The following is a 27,864-nucleotide window of genomic DNA, read 5'->3' on the forward strand; positions in this document are numbered from 1 at the left end:
CCAATCCAGACACACCACCAACTGCTGTCATGGCACCAACATTTTTCCTGGGAGGGGATTCCCCGACTACATCTGTACTAGAGGCTATGACTGTGATGGTTGCAGAAGAGTCTACCCCAGAGGGCTCCTCTACTTCTTTACTAGGGGCTATGGCGTTGGTGGCTGTGGAGGAGTAACTGAATCCGCTGTCCCTGTTCACCTAGCACTAAGCAGGTACCTGGGTGCTAGTAGTAGACTCCTGGGTGGTGTCCAGGGGGGGGGAGAAATATTACTTGGTGCAAATAATGCAATTGAAGACGAGACAGGAAACTTTTCTCTGTTCCTATTTCACCTGGAGAGAGTTTCGGGGGGTCAACGCCCCCGCGACCCGTTCTGCGACCAGGCTTGTAGTTTCAAATAGGCAATTTCAATTTCAATCAAAATCTCTCTCGCTCTATTTCATCCACAGTCTTTCAATTCAGCAGGCGAGCCGCAAGAACAACCCCAGACAATAGGTTTCCGGCAGACGAGTTCCATAATAGGTCATCTGTTGTAAAGCGGCTGCCTGCTGCTGCTCACACTCCTCCATGTTATTTCTGATATTCCACCCCTGACTCCTTTATTCTACCAATAAAGTTAATTTACCTTATTTTACTATATATTTCAAACATACGCTAATTAATGACCCTGAGTGGTGTAATGGTTAGAGCACTGGTCTGTTCCTTTTACACCTGGCTTGCCGGGGGTTCGAATTGTGTGCGCTTCGGAAATGTACACTGGGAAGACGTTTCGGTCCGTCCTGAGAATGGCTCGAGGACCGAAATATCGTACAGCTATCACTTCTCATGTGGCTTAGACCACTGTACCTGACTGCGCTCGCGGCATCGCGCAGTGAAGCACTGTAATCCTCTTCACCGGGAGGTGCTAAACCCGTATGGGTTGCGCAGCGCCTGGGAGGGGAAATAATCAGATTCGATACCAGGAGAGAGCACTTCCACTGGCGTTGAATCAAATATACTGTCAGATATACTATCAAATTCAGTGAAATACACTGCTAGGTAGTTAAATACACTGCCAGGCACAGTCAAATACACTGTAGGTACACCGCCAAATACACTGTCAGCTTCAAGGTAATTTTAGCGACAGTCTTCTACTAAAGTGAAAAATGGTGTTTCTTTCGTAGGATACCCGAGGGATGGTTCCGGGGGTCAGCGCCCCCTCCCCGTGGGCCAATCCATGACCAGGCTTCCTGGTGGATCAAGGCCTGATCAACCAGACTGTTACTGCCGGTGCAGTATAATGTACGAGCCACAGCCTGGCCCACCAGGCCTCAACAATCCAGTACATAAAGTTTTAGACGAGGCAATCGTGAAGATTATAAAGACGTTCTAACTCCTTCCACAGAACCCTCTTAGAACTTTCTGCCAGAGCCCCCTCCCACAGAACCCTCTTAGAACTTTCTGCCAGAGCCCCCTCCCACAGAACCCTCTTAGAACTTTCTGCCAGAGCCCCCTCCCACCGAACCCTCTTAGAACTTTCTGCCAGAGCCCCCTCCCACAGAACCCTCTTAGAACTTTCTGCCAGAGCCCCCTCCCACCGAACCCTCTTAGAACTTTCTGCCAGAGCCCCCTCCCACAGAACCCTCTTAGAACTTTCTGCCAGAGCCCCCTCCCACAGAACCCTCTTAGAACTTTCTGCCAGAGCCCCCTCCCACAGAACCCTCTTAGAACTTTCTGCCAGAGCCCCCTCCCACAGCACCCTCTTAGAACTTTCTGCCCGAGGCCCCTCCCACAGAACCCTCTTAGAACTTTCTGCCAGAGCCCCCTCCCACAGAACCCTCTTAGAACTTTCTGCCAGAGCCCCCTCCCACAGAACCCTCTTAGAACTTTCTGCCAGAGCCCCCTCCCACAGAACCCTCTTAGAACTTTCTGCCAGAGCCCCCTCCCACAGAACCCTCTTAGAACTTTCTGCCAGAGCCCCCTCCCACAGAACCCTCTTAGAACTTTCTGCCAGAGCCCCCTCCCACAGAACCCTCTTAGAACTTTCTGCCAGAGCCCCCTCCCACAGAACCCTCTTAGAACTTTCTGCCAGAGCCCCCTCTCTTAGAAGCCTCCACCTCACAACCCCCTGAGGTTATTTCACTTCTCTTAGCATTAAACTCACGTCTAGCAAAAATATAATTACACATCGCTCAAGTTAGAGATGGCAATCACAAAGTAATCAGGACTCTCAAGTATTTAATAAAAGCGAGTCTAAGTTTGTAACCAAATTAATATTTTCTCCAGCGATGATAAACTAAGAAACAGACTTATATAAGACGACACACACGCAATATATATATATATATATATATATATATATATATATATTACATGTATAAAATATACATACATACATACTCAATACATAATGAACGTCAGTGAATTAAAAGAATGACCAGGGATTCGAACCGAGGTCCTCTGTGTGTGTGTGTGCGCGCGCAGCAGTGTCTGCCCAAAATGCCTAGGCATGCTAGTGGCTTTCTTAGTAATTAACATCTTATAATATGTAAACAACACATTGTTAAGGCTTGCAAGGAAATAAGAGTTTTCATCTCACTATCATGTACTAGTAACTTCCAGCAAGTTTCAAGGAGAATGTGAGAAACGTAAGGATGGAGGCCATCATCTCAGCGCTCGTCAACAACAACTGAACAGCTCGTGGTATTCACAGAGAACAGAAAACTGGTGTGATAAATACTTTAGAAAACCAACAACTTGAAGAATATGACACTTGTGCGACATATGGGAATCTTTACTGAGGCAACGTTTCGCCACACAGTGATTTCATCAGTCCAATACAAACCGTTCTTCTTTGTAAGTTTAGCATTGTCTGATTCAACAGAAAACTGGTTCACACAACGCCAACCCGTCTCCATACTTCACAAATACAAAGATTTCTGTTTAGATTCACAAATAAACAGAAGCACAGTTAGCATTTATTTTCTCTAAGATCCTTGAGGTTATGAAGTCCCAGCCTGCTGGACCAAGAGAAAAAGTAATTAGATCGCAATTCTACAAATTTGGTTATCCAATGGAAATAAGTTCAGGGACCCTCAATGGAAATAAGTTCAGGGACCCCCAATGGAAATAAGTTCAGGGACCCTCAATGGAAATAAGTTCAGGGACCCCCAATGGAAATAAGTTCAGGGACCCTCAATGGAAATAAGTTCAGGGACCCCCAATGGAAATAAGTTCAGGGACCTCCAATGGAAATAAGTTCAGGGACCCCCAATGGAAATAAGTTCAGGGACCCCCAATGGAACCAAATCACTTTTTGGGTGGTTATCATAGGTAATTTACAATATACATGATAATTGTACTCATGTGTGTCTGCTCCTAAATAAAGTTACACACGGGTTCATACAATCAAGAGAAAACCGACAAATTACTTTAAACCGGATAATTCAGCAACACAAAACACAATCAACATGGCAGACAGTCCTCTGAGACAAGTACCACTAAAGAGACATTTTTATTGTGGCTTAAAGCTCCCGGAGAGCGAAACGTTTCCACAATAAAATGTCGCATTGGTTGCCCTTGTGTCCTTTTACCTAATATATTGTAGGTAATTCTACCAAGTTTATTACAAATCTCACTTTAAATCATAATTCCACGAAGATGCTCTTGCGGAAAAAAGCTAACTCATTTTAACCATATAAACTAACCAATCGTTTTATGAACCATAAAAAACGGGGTAATTTATTACAATAAATCACAGAATACATACAGCCAAGGAGCCATAATGAAGGTCAGGGTCTCAGTAGTAGTAACCAGTTACCAGTAACCACTGTGCCAGTTGACTCACGACCAACCGTCTCTGCCTGAGTCACTGTCTGAACTCATATTGTGCTGACCTGGCAGTATTCAAAGACCCCCTCACATATGGGTACTGTGGGCGGCCAGGCAGTCAGTGTTAGGAGAGTGAGCAGATAGGTCACGGCTGTAAGGGCTCTACCCACATTATCTGTAATTATACGTACTACCAGCCTACGTGAGTATTACTTTACCCAAATCCACGTTTTCGAACTCCCACATGATAAGGGAAGAGTTTACTTAGGCATAGGTACACACAAATTATCATACAAAGTAACATGTGTAAATTACCTGGGATATCCCCCAGGGACCCTCTGGGACCCTGGGGGTCCCACAGGGTCAAGTTTTGGCACCAATACTGCGTCACTCTGGCAGGTAACTGCCTCACCATAACAATAAATTTATAAAGGGGTGGAGTGGTAAGCCAGTGGAAGGCCTCCGTCAATGACCAAAAGCTCCAGTGGCGGATCATCACATGCCTAAGACCCGCCTCAGGAAATACTTGTCCTTTCCTGACAAACCTTACCCAAGTCGACCGAATATTTCAACCCGTATACCGTATATGATATAGATGAAGTGTACATATTTCTACGCGTGGAGGCGGAATGTGAAGATCATTTTGTGAACCTGGATTCACAACACACTCGGCTCAAGGTAAATGTTTGTGTACCAGAGTTGGCAGCGTGTCCTGGGGTCGAGATCTACCAGCTGATTTATTCGTGGACTGACTCATCCACCAGCTGACCCATTCATAGACTGACTCACCCACCAGTTGACCCATTCATAGACTGACTCACCCACCAGTTGACCCATTCATAGACTGACTCACCCACCAGTTGACCCATTCATAGACTGACTCACCCGCCAGCTGACCCATTCATAGACTGACTCACCCACCAACTGACCCATTCATAGACTGATTCACCCGCCAGCTGACCCATTCATAGACTGACTCACCCACCAGTTGACCCATTCATAGACTGACTCACCCACCAGTTGACCCATACATAGACTGACTCACCCACCAACTGACCCATTCATAGACTGACTCACCCACCAGTTGACCCATACATAGACTGACTCACCCACCAACTGACCCATTCATAGACTGACTCACCCACCAGTTGACCCATACATAGACTGACTCACCCACCAGTTGACCCATTCATAGACTGACTCACCCACCAGTTGACCCATTCATAGACTGACTCACCCACCAACTGACCCATTCATAGACTGACTCACCCACCTTCCCCCTAATTTTCCGCCTGAACACCTACCACAAACTGGGGGGAGGGAACTAGATACACAGCCTCTGTGTTAGTAAACAGACGAAGAACGTACAAATTTACGCAAGGCGTCAGCATGCACCGCCCTCCGCATCAATGCCACGCCAGCGTATACGCATTCTCACGCCTGAGTGTACTACCCTGATGAATTCAGGATAGTTTTATTGATGGATCTTTAGTAAAACCACAAGTTAAAGATGTATGAGGTTGCGATTACCAAGGACAGATTTAACATCAGTGTGTGTATTTAAAGAAATCTTTCAGCAAATTATATATTGTTGAGTATTACTCTCATATACTATGTAATATTGCCAGTATTCCCTCACACACTATGTATTACTGCCAGTATTACCTCTCATGTGAGATAATTTGAGAAATCACAAAAGCGCTGGGAATTTCACTCTTCTTTTAACATTGGTTGTTTTGCATATCGTGATATCACATGTTGACATTATATATATATATATATATATATATATATATATATATATATATATATATATATATATATATATATATATATATACACACATACACACACACACACACACACACACACACGAGTGGTGCCGAATAGGCAAATCTGGTCAATTAGCAAGAACTCGTTTAAAATTAAGTCCTTTCTAAAATTTAAAGATATATATTTTTCATTTATGTTAATGTAAAAATTAGTAATTTTGTACCAAAAGAACCTTAGAAAACTTTCCTAACCTTATTATAATAAGTGCAATTTAATTTAGCCTAATCCAACTAAATATATTTTAGATAAGTTTACAATAATTTAATAATAAACAAACACCATGAAATATATTTTTTTCGTTAGGTTCAGAATAATTTTTACGAAATTATGCATACACAATTTTTGCTTGCCCTATTCGGCAAGAAGAGCGTTGCTATTTAAGCCAAGGCTTTATTTATTCGGCAATATATTATATATATATATATATATATATATATATATATATATATATATATATATACACAGTAAATAATTTCTCTGCACAGTGAAAGCAGCTGTGAGACTGCACACTCAACACACACATTTATACTCGATAAGAACAAAAGTGAATGTTGAATGCTACCACTAACAGGTGGGATGATCAAGGCATCAACTTGCGAAAACCCTCTCAATTTCAGCCAACCGATACACTGTGCCAGGTATTATTTCCATAGTAAGACCCCCATTCCCTCAAGGGCTCTTGATCTAGGGAATTGGATCTGTGCTCCACTTTTCTAAATTAAGCTTGAATGCCTTCCAACCCCCCCCCCCACGGGCGCCGTATAATCCCTACAGGTTTAGCTCTCCTCCATAATAACAACTGTAGAAAAGTTTAGTTATAGCCAGGGATTATCTGCGTCAAAAATGTGAGAAGTGTGTTGGTAAAACTGTCTCTATGGCCAGTCCGGAGGACAGTATTTTGCTTGTGTTTCTGCTTGTGTTTTTTCCACTTTATTTACCGGTCAGAATCTATCGTCGATTTATCGATCAATATCTGACAGTCAGTGCTGTCTATCCACAGGTCAGCATTGTTTATCTACGGGATTGTACTGCCTATCTACGGGATGGTACTGCCTGTCTACGGGATGGTACTGCCTATCTATGGGATGGTACTGCCTATCTACGGGATACTATGAACAGATCAGTACTATCTATCCACTGGTTAAACAATACCACGGGTGGGATTAGAACCTGCGATCAGAGTTACAAAACTCCAGACCGACGCCTTAGCCACTGGGCCAGCTAGCCACAATAAGATTCGTCCAACTAGTTATATTTCTACACCATAGGAAGGTTAGCATAGGCAAGACTGTGACCACAAATGCAAGTTTTTACAGACGAATCTCCCACTAGCGTGGCCGTGATGAACTCTAGTTCAAGTCCCCTCAAAGCCGTAAACATGACTCACGAAATCGTAATGACACGGTTGGAAACAAACAATACCACGAGTGTCATTACGATTTTCTGAGTCATATCCACTGGTTACCAATGTCTTGGTATCGATCACTGTATCTGTAGGTCAGTACTGTCACTCTACAGATCAGTATTACCTAACTACTGGTCAGTATTATCTGTCTACCGGCTATTATCTATCGCCGATCTTCTCGTCAGTTTTGACTATCTACCAATCAATGTCCATCTTCTGTCTACCGGTCAATATCTATTGTCTACCTACTGGTTAATACCTATTATCTACCTACCAACCAACATGTACTCTCTAACAGTTTCCACTGTCCATCTACCGGTCAGTTCCTAGTATCTATCTACCAGTGTCAACTACTAATCTACGTTACAATATCTATTGTCCATCTATCGTCCATCGGTACAATGACACGTGACGTAACAGTTAAATAATTCAATGATCAATTTTCGAAAGAGTTTCTTCCGAATAAAAAAAGTCTATGGCAAAAATACTGTAAACTACAGTGCCAAAAACTAGTGTCAAAAATCTACAGTGCCAAAATCTACACAGTCAAAAACTACAATGTCAAAACTACAATGAAAAAACAAATATATCTATTTCTAGAAATATGATTACGTTAATCTAGACAATTTGTTGATTTTGCCAAGTGTTAATCCAGAGTGAAGGTGAAAAGTAACTTTTAATATTCATTCCTCTCTCTCTCTCTCTCTCTTTCTCTCTCTTTCTCTTTCTCTCTCTTTCTCTTTCTCTTTCTCTCTCTTTCTCTTTCTCTTTCTCTCTTTCTCTCTCTCTCTTTACACAGGGTTTGACAAGGTTAAGGATCCCTAGCTTTATTGACAAGCTATTTACAGGTTAAGGATTCCTAACTTTATTGGCAAGCTAAGAGCTGTTACCTACATCAGCTCATTTGAAAGCATTTTTATTGTTATGAGACATACAAGTAGGGAACAGGATGAAGTTGGAGCCATCTGTGGGCCAGCATTTTCATGTGATCAACTGACTATCTCGTTGACATCATTATGCTGTACTAATGTGTTCCATACTCGAGTCATCCTGGGTATATATGATCTCAGATGAAGTGATGTTCTGGAGAAAGGTACAGCCAGAGTGAAGTTGCTGCTTTCTGCCAGTCTTGTGGTACAGAAACTTGCTTCAAGCTCTCTCTCTCTCTCTCTCTCTCTCTCTCTCTCTCTCTCTCTCTCTCTCTCTCTAAATTTTCTCCTCAATCCCTTCCTCACACAATCACATTTATTTTCAATCCCTCACTCCCAATATCGCATTTTCCTCCCAATCCCTTCCTCCCCCAATCTACTGATCTCACTGTGCACCACTACCTCGCAACTCTTCCATCACCCAGCATCCGGTAAAGTGATCTGCAAGCACTTTGCTGCCTCCTTCTCTTTCACTGTCTTAAGCCACAGAAACATCTAAAAAGTCTTACAAGAAAGGAGATAAGGGAGTGTGAGTGTGTAATATATATATATATATATATATATATATATATATATATATATATATATATATATATATATATATATATATATATATATATATATATATATATATATATGCAAAACAACTACTCTGAAAGAATAGAGAAATTCCAAGTGCTTTCGTGACTACTCACATTATCAAGGAACTATGAAAGTGAAGCATCCAAGGAAGCTATATAAGGGGTCCGGCCAGCACCTCACTATCAGATCCCACAACGGTTAAACACGTGACGCGCGGCGAGCCAACTTGGATAGGTCCTTTGCACAACTCACCCCCAAGCTATTCTACCCAAGAAAATTTAAAAAATATTTGTCCAGTGTATTATTAAATTCTTCCCAAATTCTATTAATTATAAATGGATCTAATTTATATAAACCAAAGGAAATATTCATATTATTGTCAAAACTGCTTTTTATGAAACAAGATTCAATTATATTCCTGTCGACCATGGACTTGCTTGATACTACTTTCTCAACTTTTTGAAAATCAATTGGATGGTTAAAATCTCTTACATGAATAAATAGAGCATTGGAATCTTGTCCAGTTCTAATGCTATATTTATGTTGTTTTAATCTTAGTTCGAGATTTTTACCAGTTTGACCGTAATAAACTTTATCGCAAATTTTACAAGGAATCTTATAGACACATCCATCAGCATTTTGGGGGGAATTCTTTATCAAAAGTTTTTTTACTGTGTCAAGATTTTTGAATACAACTTTAATATTAAAAGTCTTAAGAAGAGAAGGCATATCAACCAAGTTTTCATGGTAAGGGAGAACCAACATATTTTTAGTTGAATAAGGTTGGTTGTCCATTTTTGGATTTTAAAAAGTATTTCTAGCAACTTTAAAAGATTTATCAATTACATTTCTTGGGTATTTTAAATCATTACCTATTTCATAAATTTTGGATATTTCCTCATCTATGAACTCAGGACTACAAATTCGTAAAGCTCTCAAAAACATTGATGAGAAAACAGACAGTTTGACTATCTTGATGCGAGGAATAATAGTGGACATAGGAACAGTTATTTGTAAGTTTTCTGTAAATTTTAAATTTGAATTCATTACCCTTAATAATTAAAACATCTAGAAAAGGCAATGAGTTATTTTCTTCAAACTCAACAGTAAAGTTTATAGAATGGGCTAAGCTATTTAATTTTCCAAGAAAATGGTGTATATCTACATTTTTGGGCATAAGACACAAAATATCATCAACATATCTGAACCATTTAGCTCTATTAGGGAGGATTGTGTTAAGCAACCTTGTTTCAAAAAATTCCATGTATAGGTTACTAAGAACAGGTGAAAGAGGATTTCCCATTGCCATACCAAACTTCTGAGTGTAAAACTTATCATTAAATACAAATTTTGCATCAACAATGCAAAGTTTAATAAGTTTAATGATAGTAGGAACTGGCAATGGTAAATCATAGTTAACGAGTTCTTCAGATAAGAAACTTAATAAATCATCAACAGGAACTTTCGTAAACAAGGAAGTATCATCAAAACTAACCATGTTAAAATCATTTAAGTCAGTCAAGGAGCTTAATTTATCAACCAAGTCTATGTTGTTTTTAACATTAAAGTTAGAAATTTTGCCAACAATAGGGCTCAAAATATCAACAAGCCATTTGGATAATTTATATGAAACTGACCCTATGGAGCTAATAATTGGTCTGACTGGATTCCCTGGTTTGTGTGTTTTTATTAGTCCATACATGTAAGGTAAAGATGGATTAGTGGAAGTAAATTGTTTGACTAATTCATCTTTGCCTTTCAGTAGAAGTTTTATTGTTTTATTGAAATTGCTGTTAACGGTTTCTAGGGGATTTTTCCTAAGTTTAGAATAGGTTTCAGTATCATCTAAGAGATTATTCATTTTTTCTTGGTAATCATTTTCTTTCATAATTACTATTGCATTTATTTTGTCTGCTTTAGTAAGGCGCAAATTTTTATTGTTATTAAGTGTATCATAAGACTTAAAGAATCTTTGAGGGCAATTGGGAATGTTTGGTTTTAACATAGAGCTATATACCATTCCTTTACTAATATTAATTTCATCAGAGGATAAATCAGAAAATTTTTCAAAGTTACAAAAGGCTTTTGCAATTTCAACATTATTAAGTTTTTTTGAAGTTGCAAAACTTAGGCCAAAACCTAGAGCAGCAGTAGTGAGGTGCTGGCCGGAGCCCTTATATAGCTTCCTTGGATGCTTCACTTTCATAGTTCCTTGATAATGTGAGTAGTCACGAAAGCGCTTGGAATTTCTCTATTCTTTCAGAGTGGTGGTTTTGCATATTTTGAAATCACCTGTTTACTGTGATCTTATTGCATATATATATATATATATATATATATATATATATATATATATATATATATATATATATATATATATACACACACACACACACACACACACACACACACACACACACACACACACACACACGAGAACCAGTTTGTTGGCAGTTTGTTGATTAAAACTGGCAAATTAAAACCTTCACGATTCAATGAGTTGTTTGAAGATCCTTGTGTCCAATAACTGGAAAATGTTTTCCTTCGTACGTGTGTGGGGGGAGGGGGGCTGGGGGGGCTGGGGGGGCTGGGGGCTGGGGGGGCTGGGGAAACAAAATGTTTGATCAAGAACATTTGTGCTCCAGTTATCAGCGTTTCTATTAATGAGTCCAAAAATTCAATTAGGTTTATTTCGAAGCATGAGATAATGTTTGACCACATAAAACACCAGAGCTAATTACCGTAGAGAAAATCTACACACACACACACACACACACACACACACACACTGTGTGAAGGTTCAAGTGACACGTGACTCACCGCAGAGAGGAGGGCAGCGAGGTGACCTGGGCGGAGCATGGTGACCCGGGGTCACAGGTCACTCCCAGGAGCAGCAAGGTCAGGTCTGCAATGTGGAAAAACTGACGTTAATATCACTGCTATATCGTCAACGGGATGTGCCAAGCTGGCCACAACATAAATGTTATCAGATACTGAGAAAGGTTATTGCAATATTGATAATGATATTGCTTATAAAATGTGCAACCCACACACACACACACACACACACACACACACACACACACACACACACACACACACACACACACACACACACACACACACACAGGATAATCATAAGTACACTTCCTAAAAAAAATTCTTTTCATAATATGCTGCACTAAAAAATTTTTTATAAGTCCTCAGAGAGAGAGAGAGAGAGAGAGAGAGAGAGAGAGAGAGAGAGAGAGAGAGAGAGAGAGAGAGAGAGAGAGAGAGAGAGAGAGAGAGAGAGAGAGAGAAAGTTCTATGATAAAACAGAAACATTCTAGATGATAATAAGCATACACGTTTATTACAGATTATACGTAAAACATTTCTGATTATTCAAATTTTATAAACCAATTGCTTGTGAGAATGTTATACTTTACCTGTAACCTGTGTGAAGGTTGTCAACACTGCCTATAACCTGTGTGAATGTTGTCAACACTGCCTATAACCTGTGTGAATGCTGTCAACACTGCCTATAACCTGTGTGAATGTTGTCAACACTGCCTATAACCTGTGTGAATGTTGTCAACACTGCCTATAACCTGTGTGAATGTTGTCAACACTGCCTATAACCTGTGTGAATGTTGTCAACACTGCCTATAACCTGTGTGAATGTTGTCAACACTGCCTATAACCTGTGTGAATGTTGTCAACACTGCCTATAACCTGTGTGAATGTTGTCAACACTGCCTATAACCTGTGTGAATGTTGTCAACACTGCCTATAACCTGTGTGAATGTTGTAAAATTACCTATAACCTCTGAATTTATATATATTACAGGACATTGACACACATGATGCCTTCTGCCTACTCACCAGGTGCCTGTCAATCCCAAAACTTGCCTACTTTCTGAGATGCTCCCCAGCCTTCAGCAGTTCAAAACTCAAGGAATACGACTCTCCTGAAGACCATGCTAGAGAGTGTATTGAATCTTTCCCTTGAAGATGGACAGTGGTTGCAAGCCTCACTTCCGGTCAAGCTTGGGGGTGCTAGGAGTACGCAGATCCTCCCAGATTGCTCTACCAGCTTTCCTATCCACTTCCATAGCATCAAACGAGTTGATAAGAAAAATTCTTCCTGATAACCTCAGGAAGGACCCTAGCTACGACAGTGCCATCACTGAATGGGAGGCTCTAGCTGCTCCAGCACCAAACCCTAGTGCAGCACTGGCTCACAGTCAAGCTCGGATGCCCCGATCGCTGAAAAGGTGCTTGCCAACATGTTCAGGGCTGCAACATCAGATAGGGAAACTGCCCGTTTCCAGGCTGTGAGCGCACCTCACTCTGGGGACTTCCTCCAAACAGTTCCCATATAGGCAATGGGAACGCGATTCGACCCTAAGACCCTCCGTATTGCAGTGGCGCTCCGCCTTGCTGCCCCAATTCACAAAGAATATACGTGTATTTGCGGCGAAGCGCAAGCAGACCAACACGGTCTACATGGTCTTAACCGTTCCAAAACCAAGGGCTGGCATGCAAGACACAATGAGGTCAACGACGTCATAAAGAGAAGCCTCTCGGCTGGATGCCCAGCCGAGAGGGAGCCCCGATCACTAGCAGTCAACAATACCCACAACCAAGCAAACTGCTCCGACGGGATCACCATCTATCCTTGGAAGAATGGCAAGCTCTTAGCATGGGCCTATACCTGTGTGTCCACACTGGCTGACACCTACATCCATCACAGTGTGGGGGCGACAGGGAGGAGCTGCTGACCACAGGGAGGAGTACAAGATCAGCAAGTACAGCGACATAAGCCAACAGTATCAATTTGTCTCAGTGGGATCGGAGACCTTGGGACCATGGAGAAAAAATGCCACACGTTTCCTTAAAGAATTGGGTTCCAGACTCATCGACACCACCAGGGACCCAAGGGCAGCCACTTTCATGTTCCAGCACCTCAGCATGGCCATCCAGAGGGAAAATGCTTGCTGCATACTTGGCTCGCATCCAGCCTCGGAGGAGCTGGAGGAAATTCATGATGTTTAATACATTGTACCATTGTATTCATGTTTGTGTTTTTCTGTAAAAGTATTGTTTATTAATAAATGTTCACATAGAATATAAAATATAGGGGGTGGTAGGAGAAGAAAATATTCAAACAGCTCCGAGGAGAACCTTGAGTTTTCCCTGAGGTACGTTTATTGTCTTCTCTGAGGATGAGGGTCCCCATTCCAGCTATAGAGGTGGTACTTCCCTATATTTAATATACACACACACATACTCACCTAGTTGTGGTTGCGGGGGTCGAGTCACAGCTCCTGGCCCCGCCTCTTCACCTTGCCGCTACCCGGTCACACTTCCCGCTCCGTGAGCTTTATCATACCTCTTCTTAAAGCTATGTATGGATCTTGCCTCCACTACATCACTACCCAGATTAATCCACTTCCTAACAACTCTGACTGACGAAATGCTTCCTAACATCCCTGTGTTTCATCTGAGTTGTGGAGAAATTTTCTCCAGGAGGGGGTATCAGCCCCTTCAGCCCCTTTCAGCCCTTTCAGCCTTGAGGGGCCCAGCCCTCTCAGAAGGGGCAAGCATCTTGTTTACTGCTACAGCAAGTAATTGATCCCAGATGCAGTACCAGTATGCGACGTGTGGTCAAGCGACCACTGCTCCGTGCAAGAGTCCAGTGTTGCAAAGTGTAGTTTAATAAAAGACAGTCCATCTCTTACCTTAGCAGGACAATTAAGGAAAATCCTGCACCCACTTTATTACCATGGTAAAGATAGTGTACTTTGCTGTCTATGTTTAAGACAGCAAGAATCAAACATTCTGCTTTGCTTCATGGAGGAAGTGGCAAGGAAGCAAAAGGTACTAGGTCAGCTTTTCCTTTATGCTAGGGGCAGTGATGGCGTGGGGTGTTGTGGCATCTTCAGATTACTTTTGACTCTACTGAGTGACACTGACACCAGGATAACCAACAAAGAACGATCTGTGAGTTAGTGTGAACAAAGTGTCTCACAAAACACAATAAACACTTACAGAGAAGTGTGATAAGCTTCTTCAGTGATACTGTGTGAACAATTATTGATGAACAGTGTAACAACGAGTGTTGCGATCCAACAGAGTGTAGTGCGACATTCTTCAAAGAACACTATTCTTCAATCAACTCAACAGATATCCGGGCGTAATTACGGGTCAGATACATATACCCAGGTAAGTGTTCTAACTCGTGATGTACAACTATTTACTGCACAGTTGAGTATGAAGTCGTGAGTTAGTCACTTATCATAAACCCCGGTGATATGCAGACCTTCGAGTCCACACAAGTAAGTTTGTCAGCCATCAGTGAATGAAATATGCTGACATAACACCCCCTAGGGGTAATTTATTGTTTACATATTATTATCTATTCCAGCCCGTTGAGAGATGATCATGACAATTCAAGACCTCGTCTGCAGGGGCGGCTGTGTAGATGATTTGCTGCCTTTTATCAGCTAAGTGTTCCCTATATTTAAAATTATAAATTATATCTTAGCTGGTAAACCATTTCTCAACATTTTGGTCGTGCTCGAACCGGATAAAGGCCACACTGTGGTCCAAATATGTTGTACTACAGTGTACAAATAACCTACAAGCCAAGGTCCTTCGAAAAAAGCTGTAAAACTAGCGTTTTACAATATAATCAGTATATATGAGTCCCTCCAGACTCAATCACAGAGAATGGGCAGCCAAAAGAAAACGGGCGCTCACACAGCGTTCACCCAAAGAAAACGGGAGCTGGGCAACTCACCCAGAGTCTTCAGCTTCCAACTGTGACCCCTCGTTGCTGTGTCCCATCTCTGGAACATCCTCTCTGTCCCCCTTGTCTATACCGCTCAGTATTTTATATCTCTGGAACATCCTCTCTGTCCCCCTTGTCTATACCGCTCAGTATTTTATATGTCGTTATCATATCCCCCCTAACTCTGTCTTCCAGTGTCGTCAGGTCGATTTCCCTTAAGCTCTCCTCGTAGGACATACCCCATAGCTCCGGGACTAGTCTTGTTGCAAACCTTTGCACTTTCCCTAGTTTCCTGACATGCTTGGCTAGGTGAAGGTTCCAAACTGGCGCTGCATATTCTAATATGGGCCTAACGTACACAGGGTACAGGGTCCTGAATGACTCCTTATTTAAATGTCGGAATGCTGTTCTTAGGTTTGCCAGGCGACCGTATGCTGCGGCAGCTATTTGGTTGACGTGCGCCTCAGGAGATGTGCCTGGTGTTATACTCACACCAAGATCCTTTTCCTTGAGTGAGGTTTGTAGGCTCTGGCCCCCTAGACTGTACTCCGTCTGTGGTCTTCTTTGCCCTTCCCCAATCTTCATGACTTTGCACTTGGTGGGGTTGAACTCCAGGAGCCAGTTTCTGCTCCAGGCCTGCAGTCTGGCCAGATCCCTCTGTAGTTCTGCTTGGTCTTCGTCCGATTGAATTCTTCATCAGCTTCATATCTGCAAACAGGGACACTTCAGAGTCTATTCCTTCAGTCATGTCGTTCACAAATACCAGAAACAGCACCGGTCCTAGGACTGATCCCTGTGGCACCCCGCTCGTTATAGGTGTCCACTGACACCTCGCCATGTACCATGACTCGCTGTTGTCTTCCTGACAGGTATTCCCTGATCCACTGTAGTGCCTTCCCTGTTATCCCTGCTTGGTCCTCCAGCTTCCGCACTAATCTCTTGTGTGAAACTGTGTCAAACGCCTTATTACAGTCCAAGAAAATGCAATCTACCCACCCCTTTCTCTCTTGCCTTACTGCCGGCACCTTGTCATAGAACTCCAGTAGGTTTGTGGTGCAGGATTTCCCGTCCCTGAAACCGTGCTGGCTGTCAATGATAAGCTCATTCCTTTCTAGGTGCTCCACAACTCTTCTGATAATTTTCTCCATGACCTTACATACTATACACGTCAGTGACACTGGTCTGTAGTTGAATGCTTCGTGTCTGTCTCCTTTTCTAAAAATTGGGACTACATTTGCTGTCTTCCATACTTCCGGTAATCGTCATGTTTCGATAGATAGTTGTTAGTGGTACACAAAGCGCCTCTGCTCCCTCTCTCATTACCCATGGAGAGATGTTATCCAGCCCTGCAGCCTTTGAGGTGTCTAACTCGCCAGCCTCTTCACCTCTTCCCCGGTTGTATGTATTGTGTCCAACACTTGGTGGTGTACCCCACCTCTCTGCCTCTCTGGAGGCCCTTCTGTTTCCTCTGTGAACACTTCTTTGAATCTCCTGTTGAGCTCCTCACTTCGCGGTCGTTTGTGTGTGTGTGTGTGTGTGTGTGTGTGTGTGTGTGTGTGTGTGTGTGTGTGTGTACTCACCTATTTGTGTTTGCAGGGGTCGAGTCCTAGCTCCTGGCCCCGCCTCTTCACCGGTTGCTACTAGACCCTCTCTCTCCCCGCTCCATGAGCTTTATCAAACCTCGTCTTAAAACTGTGTATGGTTCCTGCCTCCACTACGTCATTTTCTAGGCTATTCCACTGCCTTACAACTCTGTGACTGAAGAAATACTTCCTACTATCTCTCTGACTCATTTGTGTCTTCAACTTCCAATTGTGGCCTCTTGTTTCTGTGTCCCCTCCCTGGAACATCCTGTCCTTGTCCACCTTGTCTATTCCATGCAGTATTTTATATGTCGTTATCATGTCTCCCCTGACCCTCCTGTCCTCCAGTGTCGTCAGGCCGATTTCCCTTAATCTTTCTTCATAGGACATTCCCCTTAGCTCTGGAACTAACCTTGTTGCAAACCTTTGTACTTTCACAAATAACCCGCACATAAAAGACAGAAGTGTGTGTGTGTGTGTGTGTGTGTGTGTGTGTGTGTGTGTGTGTGTGTGTGTGTGTAAAATACATACACTCCCTGTTACCTGTGAAAATGTGTATGCAATTTCAAGTCTGGTTTAAATTATGGATTCGCTATATAAAACACTTTTATAAAAGGACGTAAATAATTGCTTGGGGAAAAAATAGGAAAAATGCGGTGTGATCTTTGAGACCAGTGGAATAAGTGAGGCTGGTGGGGGGGGGGGTAGTGAGGCTGTTGGGGGGGAGGATAGTAATTGGATAATCATGCGTGGCACAGACCTAATTAACCTAACGTATGATTGAAAATATCATGGCAATTACGAACCTGCGCTAATCATCACCTCTTGCCTCTACAGAGTAATATATTGTTTGAAAATTTTTTTAATGGTTGTCCCTTTCCTTCCCTTCCCCCCCCCCTCTCTCTCTCTCTCTCTCTTTCTCTCTCTCTTTCTCTCTCTCCTTCCCTCTCTTCCCCGGTAGACAATAGGTAGTCAACAGATAGGAAGGTTAGTGGGTTGCTAGATAGATAGGCATGAATAGAAAAATGGTTGTATCTATGTCCATAATTTTTAAAGGGGTGGCCGGGTAAGCCAGTGGAATGTCTCTGTCAGATGACCAATACCTCCAGGGGCGGGTCATCATATGACTAGGACCCACGTCAGGAAACACCTGTCCTGTTTCCTGACGAATCTTAACCTAAGTCGACAGGCAGACGTGTTAGAAAATAGGTATAATTATATATATATATATATATATATATATATATATATATATATATATATATATATATATAGATAGAGAGAGAGAGAGAGAGAGAGAGAGAGAGAGAGAGAGAGAGAGAGAGAGAGAGAGAGAGAGAGAGAGAGAGGTGACGTGTATGCTAATAGATGGATAGACAGACATTAGTAGACAGAACAGCTCGGAAGGTTTATATGCGTACTGAGAACAGATCAAAGCTTCGTAATCTTTGAAGAAAGTGGCTAAGATATCGCACAGTACTGGATGGCATTCTCTGTCGGCAAGTTAAAGCCACTTCCTACAAAGCAAACCTTTATTTTTATACAGGTGCGTTTCGCTCTGCCTTGAGCAAAACGTCTGGAATAAGGTCTGCCCCTGTGTGTTTCTAAATACTGAGGATAGACCTAACTGAATATTAGGTCCTTGATTTGTGGTGTTTTAATCGTCAGGAAACAGGACAAGTGTTTCCTGATACAGGTCGGTCACTTTTAGTCATACGATCGAAGCCTTCCGCTGGCTTACCTGTCCACCCTTATGAAAAGATATTATCATACGATTGTTCAGGTCTTATATTTTGGAGGTCCTCTATATGAAAAAAAATGTTTCAAACTGTGAAGAGGGAATGTTGAAAATTGTATAAAATACCGACAAGTTTATGATTAAGACATGTGCAACAGTTGTAGACGGAACTTGATAAGCTTCTTCACGGTTCCAGCTCGGGCACAGAACGAGATCGACTCCAGATCAAGACATCCAGCGAGTGTGTCTTGAACTCGACAGAACGCGAGAAGAACGACAAAAATTTAGAGGATAGAGAGACGCAAGGGGCAGGAAGAGAATCAAGGATAAAGACAGGCAGGGAAGACCAGACTCGGAAGGACCAGCAAACAACCTCCCTCAGAATGTGGGGTTTACATTGGATTGCGTACTGCTAGCACAAATAACTGCATAACCATGGGCTTTCTGCATGCAAAACTAAATGTCACCCACCTCTGTACAAACCTTGATTCATGTAGAAATTAAACTTTGACTTTGAGGTAACCAGGAGTTCTGGTCCTAGATTGGGGTCAGTGGCCATCAACTTGTAGCCCTAGTCATCCATACTGTACCACTAATTGCCTGGTTAATTACTTACTCAACCAGCTCTAGTAGCTAAGTACTAGGTCATAGTTACCCACCCCTACATTACTAGGAACTGTCAGGTTCAGCTAACATTATTAGCACGAGATAGTGCACCTCTCAAGCTGCTGGATGCTGGCTGGTGTTGTCAAAGGAGGTAGCAGCACACACCACTTTATGTTATTACTGGTGGCAGGTGCATCTGTTAACCCATGCTATCTTGATTTACCACCCGACATATCTTCCCCAGTCTCCTTTCTTTCATCAGCTTTCATATTTTCTTCATTCTTTTCTATCCTCCTTTCTTCTAGACATTCTAAACTAAGGAACCGGGCCACCTATCCAGGCTGAGGGACTGATCACCCCAAATTATCTATCAACTTCTCCTATTATATTCGCTCATATGTCTGGTTGATCAGGCCCTAATCCACCGGGAGGCCTGGTCAAGGACTGGGCCGCGGGGGCGCTGACCCCCGGAACGCCTTCCAGGTAGACTTCAGGTAGACTGGAGTTTGCAAAGTGCCCTCTGATCATTTTTTACACAGACCATTACCGATTTGGATTCTGTGAGTGTACTCGACTGTGCCTCTTCTGGACCTCGAACTTTAACAGCTGATGCGTCTTATGGACTGGATAACACACTAGACGTTGAAGATGTGTAGATGGAAACTTACTAGCTCACTTAGTTAATAAACTTTAGAAGTGACGGATTCCGACGAGTACACAAATAATCGGCACATAGGAGAGAGGAGCGAGAGTAACTAGAAAATGGCTCTCCCGAGTGACCTCAAAGCTTTCGAAGCTGGTTTATCTTAGTCGAAAGTTCAGATTGGTTTTCTGTTGTTGCGAGTGTCCCAATTTTCTATTTTTCTCGGGGAAATTTTGATATTGGTTTCCAGGCGAGAATCTTTGAATGCATTCTCTGATCTGCTTCAAATCTCCGACAGTGACATTTAACACCGTCAGAGAGTTATGGCGAGGTTTCAACTTCTCCTCTGGTTTCCACTGAGGTAGAAGAGGCTGGGCTTATGGGACACGGGGATATCCCTCATGGAAAAGCACCGATTTAGGACAGATTAAATTTCTAGAACCATGAAAGTTTAAACGTTACAGAAAACTACCAGGACTTAGAATAACGCGCTTTAAAACCCAGTACTATTTAAATAAACATTTTGGGCACAGTGCTCCAGAACTTAAAACGTTTCGGCACAAAATGTCCCAGAACGTAAAAACATTCCGACACAAAATGCCCGAGAACGCAGAAGTAGTTTTAGAACGTAAAACGCTTCAGAATACAAAACGTTTTAGAAGTGAACGCTCTAGCACTCACACAGCTTCAGCAAGAGTAAAGCGTTTTACAAAGAGCAAAACGCCTAAGACATAAAATGCCGAGAGAAAGCTGAACGTTAAAACCCAAAAAAAAAAAAAAAAAAAAAAAACCGTTGCAGGTGCAAAATGTTGTACTGGGAGTTGCAACAGTTTTGGGCAATCAAATTTTTCACGCCCCAACAATTCGGTTTTCCATGGATGGGACCCAAAAAAAAGTAGCGCTTCTACCCATATAATTTTTTTTTTTTTTAAACCACAATGCGAATACTAGTTTCTCTCGAGGGCGATGTTTCATCCCCTCAGCCAGGAAGACACTCCCTGGAGAGAGAGACTCGAGGGCGACATCCCTGAAGACACTCCCTGGAGAGAGAGACTCGAGGGCGATGTTTCATCCCCTCAGCCAGGAAGACACTCCCTGGAGAGAGACTCTCGAGGGCGATGTTTCATCCCCTCAGCCAGGAAGACACTCCCTGGAGAGAGACTCTCGAGGGTGATGTTTCATCCCCTCAGCCAGGAAGACACTCCCTGGAGAGAGAGACTCGAGGGCGATGTTTCATCCCCTCAGCCAGGAAGACACTCCCTGGAGAGACACTCGAGGGCGATGTTTCATCCCCTCAGCCAGGAAGACACTCCCTGGAGAGAGAGAATTTATTCCGTAGCTCGACTGCTAGCACACACAAGCTCACGCATTTAGGTCCGTGGTTCGATCCCCGGTACGGGTGTAAACATTAAGAAGAGTTTCCTTAAGACACCTGCTGTCCATGGTCACCTAGCAGTGAAATAGGTACCAGTGTGTTAGACTGGTGTGGGTCGCATCCTGGGACAAAACTGACCTAATTTGCCCGAAATGTTCAGCATAACAAGCGGCTTTCTATATCATAGTACATCATTGATGTCAGCTATGGTCTGTATACCTTATACATGTAGAAATAAATATTATTATTAAAGATTAACTTACAGAACACATTCTTATCGGAAGCTCTTATTTATTTGTGTCGATAAATTCTTACCGGAGAAGTTATAAAGTGGGCGAAATGTCGTCTAATCTGAAAGAAAAATATTCGAAGGACATTTTTCAGCCCTAAGGCCACGTTTAACACGAGGCCATTTTGTGCCTGGTAAGTTTTATAATGTGTGGAAAACTTATTCCAAAAGTCATTTTTTCCCCTCATATTTCCTGTTATCCACAAGCTCCTTTACCCAAAATTAAAAAAATAAATAAAGTGAATACGGCCTCGTTAAGATCAATCTCGAGTTCCACTTCACCTGTACCAGCCCCCCCCCTGCCTATCATTATTATTATTTTCCTGTGAATCAAACAGCACCTGGGTTATAGAAAGGGCTGCTCTGATTCCCTGGATTAAGAACTCTCCAGCATCAGGGCAAAGTCAACATTGACTCGTTGACAGTAATCCACATAAAACAACCATTTATTCTCTCATCAATGCTGCAGTTAATTGGTAGCTCCTTACCTGGAGAGAGTTTCGGGGTCAACGCCCCCGCGGCCCGGTCTGTGACCAGGCCTCATGGTGGACCAGGGCCTGATCAACCAGGCTGTTACTGCTAGCCGCACGCAATCCAACGTACGAACCACAGCCCGGCTGGTCAGGTACTGACTTTAGGTGCCTCCTTGAAGACAGCCAGGGGTCTATTGGCAATCCCTCTTATGTATGCTGGGAGGCAGCAAAACAACTTAGCAACGAAATGCCACAGATAAAACTTACTAGAATACCCTGGGTACTACTGGTATGGTATGGTGGTAAGTGAGGTATTCGTTATTTCCAGAGGAGGCCAAGAATACTAAAGGAAGGATTAAGGTCAAATCTCAGCGTATATACAGTTATATATACACCTCCCAGTGAATATATATCCTGTGCGGGGGAGGTGGAACAAGGGTCAGATGTCAACAGCCATGTCAGAAATGCACTACATAGCAGGGGACTTCTCATGTAACTCGTTACCACTCAAACTATCTGTAAATCAATGTATCTACGTGAAGAATAAAGATTTTATTATATATGTCGTGCCGAATAGGTAAAACTGATCAATTTGCAAGAACTCGTTTAAAATTAATTCCTTTCTAAAATTTTCTCTCATACGTTTAAAAATATAATTTTTTTTCTATTTATGTTACCGTAAAAATTAATAATTTTGTACCAAAAGAGCTTTAGAAAACTTACCTAACCTTATTATAACAAGCGCAATTTAATATAGCATAATCCAGCTAAATATATTTTAGATAAGTTTACAATAATTTAATAATAAACAATGAAATACATTTTTTTTCGTTAGGTTCAGAATGATTTTAGCGAAATTATCGCATACACAAATTTTCGCTTGCCTTATTCAGCAAGACGAATGTTGCTATTTTAGCCAGAATCGTAAATTTTACCTATTCGGCACGACATATATATATATATGTATATCCATCATCCTTCCAAGTTCTCAAAAGGTGGCCGAGGCAGAGGGTCAACGTTCTTACCCTCTCAACGACAGCAGCAGGTCTCCTGAGACACTTGTTAAGCACAACAGGGCTAACTTACACTCCTTTCTCTGACTGCAAGACGCTACTCTTGCCTTGCCTCCTTCCTTCATTCCTCTCTCTCTCTCTCTCTCTCTCTCTCTCTCTCTCTCTCTCTCTCTCTTCCTCTCTCTCTCTCTCTCTCTCTCTCTCTCTCTCTCTCTCTCTCAAATTCCCTTTTCCTCACATCCTCGTACAGTCGTATAGAAACAGCTACTAGTCCTGTATTTTCAAAGCAACGATAACTCTTATAATTTTACACATACAACTTATGTCCAACTTCATTTCCTTCCTTCCTTCATCTCTTCCTTCGTTTCTTCCTCCGGGTTAGTAAAAGCTGCATATGCAACAATGCAAGAAGGCGCAATTATCAATAAGTGGTCAGGAAAAAGAATCTATACACTCATTATGGGGAACAAACACAAGAACAGAAACACAAGAACACACTAGTCGCGGTCCAAACCATGCAACACAACAGTCCACCTCACAGACTCTTAAGAGGCGCGTGAGTTTTTTTGTTTCCTAATAACATGTTTATATTTCCACTATAATCTACCTTGTCCATAATTACTATCGCATTTGCTTTGTCTGTTTCGTAAGGTGAAGTCCAGGATCTTTCCTTAATTCATGGTATAACTTAACAAATCTTTGAGGACAATTGTGTTGCAGAGGGAAAAATAAACACGATATTAGGAGACAGGGAAACTCGCACACCTCTTAAGAGCGTCTCTGACGTGGATTGTGTTGTATGGTTTGGACTGCGACTGGTGTGTTGCAGAGGTCTCAGACCTCTGCAACACAATTGTCCTCAAAGATTTAAGTTATACCATGAATTAAGGAAAGATCCTGGACCTCACCTTGCGAAACAGACAAAGCAAATGAGAAGGTAATTATGGACAAGGTAGATTATAGCGGAAAAATAACATATTAGAAGACAGGGGAACTGACGTGCCCTTTAAGTCACACTATTTAGATGTGGCCTCGTTACCGGCCACATCCCATATCATAACCCACAGTAAAATTTTGACAAAATAACAAAAACCTGTCACTAATCGGGCCAAAAACTGTAATGCTGGCTTGTAAGCAGAGCCGCTCAAACCTCGCCACCACAAGGTGAACCAGCGTCGGGGGAGGGGAGGGGTGACGGGAGAGGTGGCAGCAGAGGAAGAGGTGGGGGTGGGGAGCTACGAACGTGAAGGGAAGACCATTAAAAATTTACGGCAATTTGAGTGAAGGAAAAGCTGGAGTAATGGGTGCACTTCCAGAGTGAATGGTTGTGAGTGTCTGGAAATCTGGATCAACTTTGCAAACGAGTTATAAAATGTGGGAGAAGGGAGAGAGGGAGGGAGAGAGGTGGAGGGAGAAGAGAGGGAGGGAGAGAAGGTAAAGAGAGGGAAAAGGAAGAGTGAGTGGGAAATATGGAGAAGAGAGGGAGAAAGTGAAGGGGAAGGTAGAAGTAGAAGATAGACAGGGAGAATGTGCAGAAAGGAGAAATGAAAGAGAGGAGAGAGGGAGAGAGGGGAAGAGAGGGGGAGAGAGGGGGAGAAAAGAGAGAGGAGAGGGAGGAGAGAGGAGAGGGAGGAGAGGGAGAAGAGAGGAGAGTGAGTAGAGAGGAGAGGGAGTAGAGAGGAGAGGGAGGAGAGAGGGAGAAGAGAGGAGAGAGAGGAGAAGAGAGAGGAGAGAGAAGGAGAAGAGAGAGAAGGAGAAGAGAGAGAGGAGAGAGAAGGAGAAGAGAGAGAGGAGAGAGAAGGAGAAGAGAGAGAGGAGAGAGAAGGAGAAGAGAGAGAGGAGAGAGAAGGAGAAGAGAGAGAGAGGGAGAAGAGAGGAGAGAGAGGGAGAAGAGAGGAGAGAGAGGGAGAAGAGAGAGGAGAGAGAGGGAGAAGAGAGGAGAGAGAGGGAGAAGAGAGGAGAGAGAGGGAGAAGAGAGGAGAGAGAGGGAGAAGAGAGGAGAGAGAGGGAGAAGAGAGGAGAGAGAGGGAGAAGAGAGGAGAGAGAGGGAGAAGAGAGGAGAGAGGGAGAAGAGAGGAGAGAGAGGGAGAAGAGAGGAGACACCTAGGCACCTAGGCTGTGCTCTCGCTGTCACCGGAAGGGGCACACTGCCAACAACTGCCTGCGAGATACCAGGTGTAATTACTGCTACAAGGACATAAGGAGGACCAGTGTCGGAAGAAAAAGGAACTTGACAGACAGGGCCACCTGTTTAGACTTGTTCTCAGAACAAACCAGCAGGATCTCTGAATTGGTGAACACACTCACACGTCACCTACTTAGCTACTCATATCCCAGCCCAGCAGGTGGTATTGTGCCTTAATACAAGACCACAGACTTACATCCCTGCAGCTGCCTCAGTACCCTACCTCTCTCAAGGGCAGGCACCTTACATTCCCTACACACCCACCACCTCAAGCTGACCACTTCATCATGAGGAGCCAGTCTATCAGCATCCTGTCGGCCAACATTAGAGGTTTCATTACTAATGTTGGAGAGCTCACACATAGTTTTGTGAACACTCGACGTCCCGACATGATAGCTGTTGTTGAAACATTTTTGGATGACAGGACTCCAGAAAATTTTGCAAGAATTGCTGGCTACACCTCATGGATGAGAAGAGACAGGGGAGGGCAAGGAGGAGGTGTTGCGGTGTGCTTCTCTAAAAGTGTTCATGCCCAGCACATTGATGTTGCCACCCCTACACATCTTGAAATGATGTTCTTCAAGCTCCGTATAAACACTAGTACCTCTGTACTAGCATGTGCAATGTACAGACCTCAATGGCAACATGCAGACCCCATCAACTTCCTAATGGAAAATATTGACTCCCTTCTGCTACAACACAACTGTCAACATATTATAATTGTTGGTGACCTCAATCAGCACCTTATACAGAGGGACTTTGATGACCTTCTTGCAGTGTTTGACATGAGAAACTTTGTTGATTTCCCTACTCACATCTCTGGCTCCTCCCTTGACCCAGTAGTGAGTGATCTGGCAGAAGGCATAGTCACTTGTCAACCCCTCGGCTACGTTGGATCGTCTGACCACAAGGCTGTTTTTACGACACTTAAGATCCCAACAGAACGAGGTGAGGAGTCCACACGCACAACCTGGCTATGGGAAAGAGGTAATTGGCCAGCCCTTTGCTCTGAGCTCGCCACCACCGATTGGAATGCTCTTCTCCAAGGGGATGTTGACAACCAAGTGAAAGCCTTCACTGGACACATCCTTAATCTGCAACAAGAACACATTCCTCACCGGCAATATGTGACGAAGCCTACAGATCAGCCTTGGTTTGGCTTTCGTTGTAGAGAGGTTGCTACTGCTAAGTACAAAGCATGGCGAAGGTATAAGAGACATCCTACCACCTATAACAGGAACTTGCACACGCAAGCCTGTAGGCATATGGGTGACGTTCAAAAGTGGGCCATTGCTAAATGGGAGGTGGACACTAAAAGAAAGCTAGCATCAGGTAGGGTAGGCTCCAAAACCTGGTGGTCCCTGGTCAAGGACAGACAAGGTTATCTGCCTGATGAACTCATTCCACCTCTAAATCGACAGGATGGGACCACCTCTACTAGTAGTCAAGAGAAGGCGGACCTCTTTGCTGAACACTTTGCTACCAAAATGCAAGTTCCTGATCCAGCAAGGGACCCTCCTTGGCTAGCTGCAAGAACTGTGTCAAAACTGTCAGTGGTGACAATAAGGCAGGAGGAGGTGCATTTCCTTCTTAAATCGCTTGACCAAGAAAAGGCTGTGGGCCCAAACAAGTTGAGTCCAAGATTGTTGAGAAGATGTGCAGACCAGCTAGCAGCACCTCTAACTCGCATCTTTCAGCACTGCCTAGTACAGTGTAAATGGCGATCTCTATGGAAAGAGGCAAATGTAGTCCCTGTTCACAAAAAGAAGAGCAGAGCAGAAATCAGCAACTACAGACCAGTGTCACTCCTGTCAATCACTGGTAAGATCCTTGAGACAATAATCTCAAGACAAATGACAGTTTTTTGACTACCACTCACTACTTTGTGATCGTCAATATGGCTTCAGGAAAGGTTACTCTGCTGCTGATCTGTTGTTAAACCTCTCCACTAAGTGGCACCAGTCACTGGATGAATCCAAAGTCAGCTGTGTGGTAGCACTGGACATTGCTGGCGCTTTCGACCGCGTGAGGCACCAGGGCCTCTTAGCAAAACTTCAAGCACTGGGAACTGCAGGCTCTACGCTATGTCTCCTCAGTGATTACCTTCATGGTAGATCTCTAAGTGTAGTTCTCAATGGAACGGAAACAGCAAGACATCCTATTGGGGCAAGTGTTCCACAAGGAAGCGTACTGGGTCCATTGTTATGGAATGTCTACTTCAACGACCTTCATCTCATCCCAGAATCACATGCATATGCAGACGACTGTACACTGACATTCACTTATCCAAGAAAAGAAATGCCAGCTGCTCTAAGCTACATCAATCACCAGCTGAGAGCTATATCAGCTTGGGGAAATAGATGGCAAGTAACATTTGCACCTGAGAAAACGCAAATCACGATCGTCTCTAGGCACCATGATGGTAATGCTGGTGCAGTAGTAAGGATGAATGGGAGGGTGTTGGCACCTGGAGAAGAAGTTGATATCCTTGGGGTGAAATCTGACTCCAAACTAACCATGAAAAACCATGTTGTAAATCTTGCAAACAAGGCAGCCAGGAAGCTTACAGCACTTCGCCGTATCTCGCATCTGTTTGACAGTAGGGGTTGCAAGATTCTGTACG

General features: G+C 43.1%; 1 protein-coding gene across 4 annotated transcripts in view; it reads right to left on the reverse strand.

Annotated features, from left to right (window-relative positions):
- Positions 1-27,864, reverse strand: part of LOC128689359 (secretin receptor) — a 270,899-nt gene that overhangs the window by 197,668 nt on the left and 45,367 nt on the right. For all 4 annotated transcript variants that reach the window (XM_070086167.1, XM_053777542.2, XM_053777541.2 and 1 more), the window contains exon 2: positions 11,379-11,463. In XM_070086167.1, coding sequence (XP_069942268.1) covers positions 11,379-11,417 — 39 coding nt within the window. In that variant the 5' untranslated portion in view covers positions 11,418-11,463. The remainder of the gene's footprint in view (positions 1-11,378; positions 11,464-27,864) is intronic.

Source organism: Cherax quadricarinatus, chromosome 18 (genome assembly GCF_038502225.1).
Source record: "Cherax quadricarinatus isolate ZL_2023a chromosome 18, ASM3850222v1, whole genome shotgun sequence".
Classification (NCBI taxonomy): Eukaryota; Metazoa; Arthropoda; class Malacostraca; order Decapoda; family Parastacidae; genus Cherax; species Cherax quadricarinatus.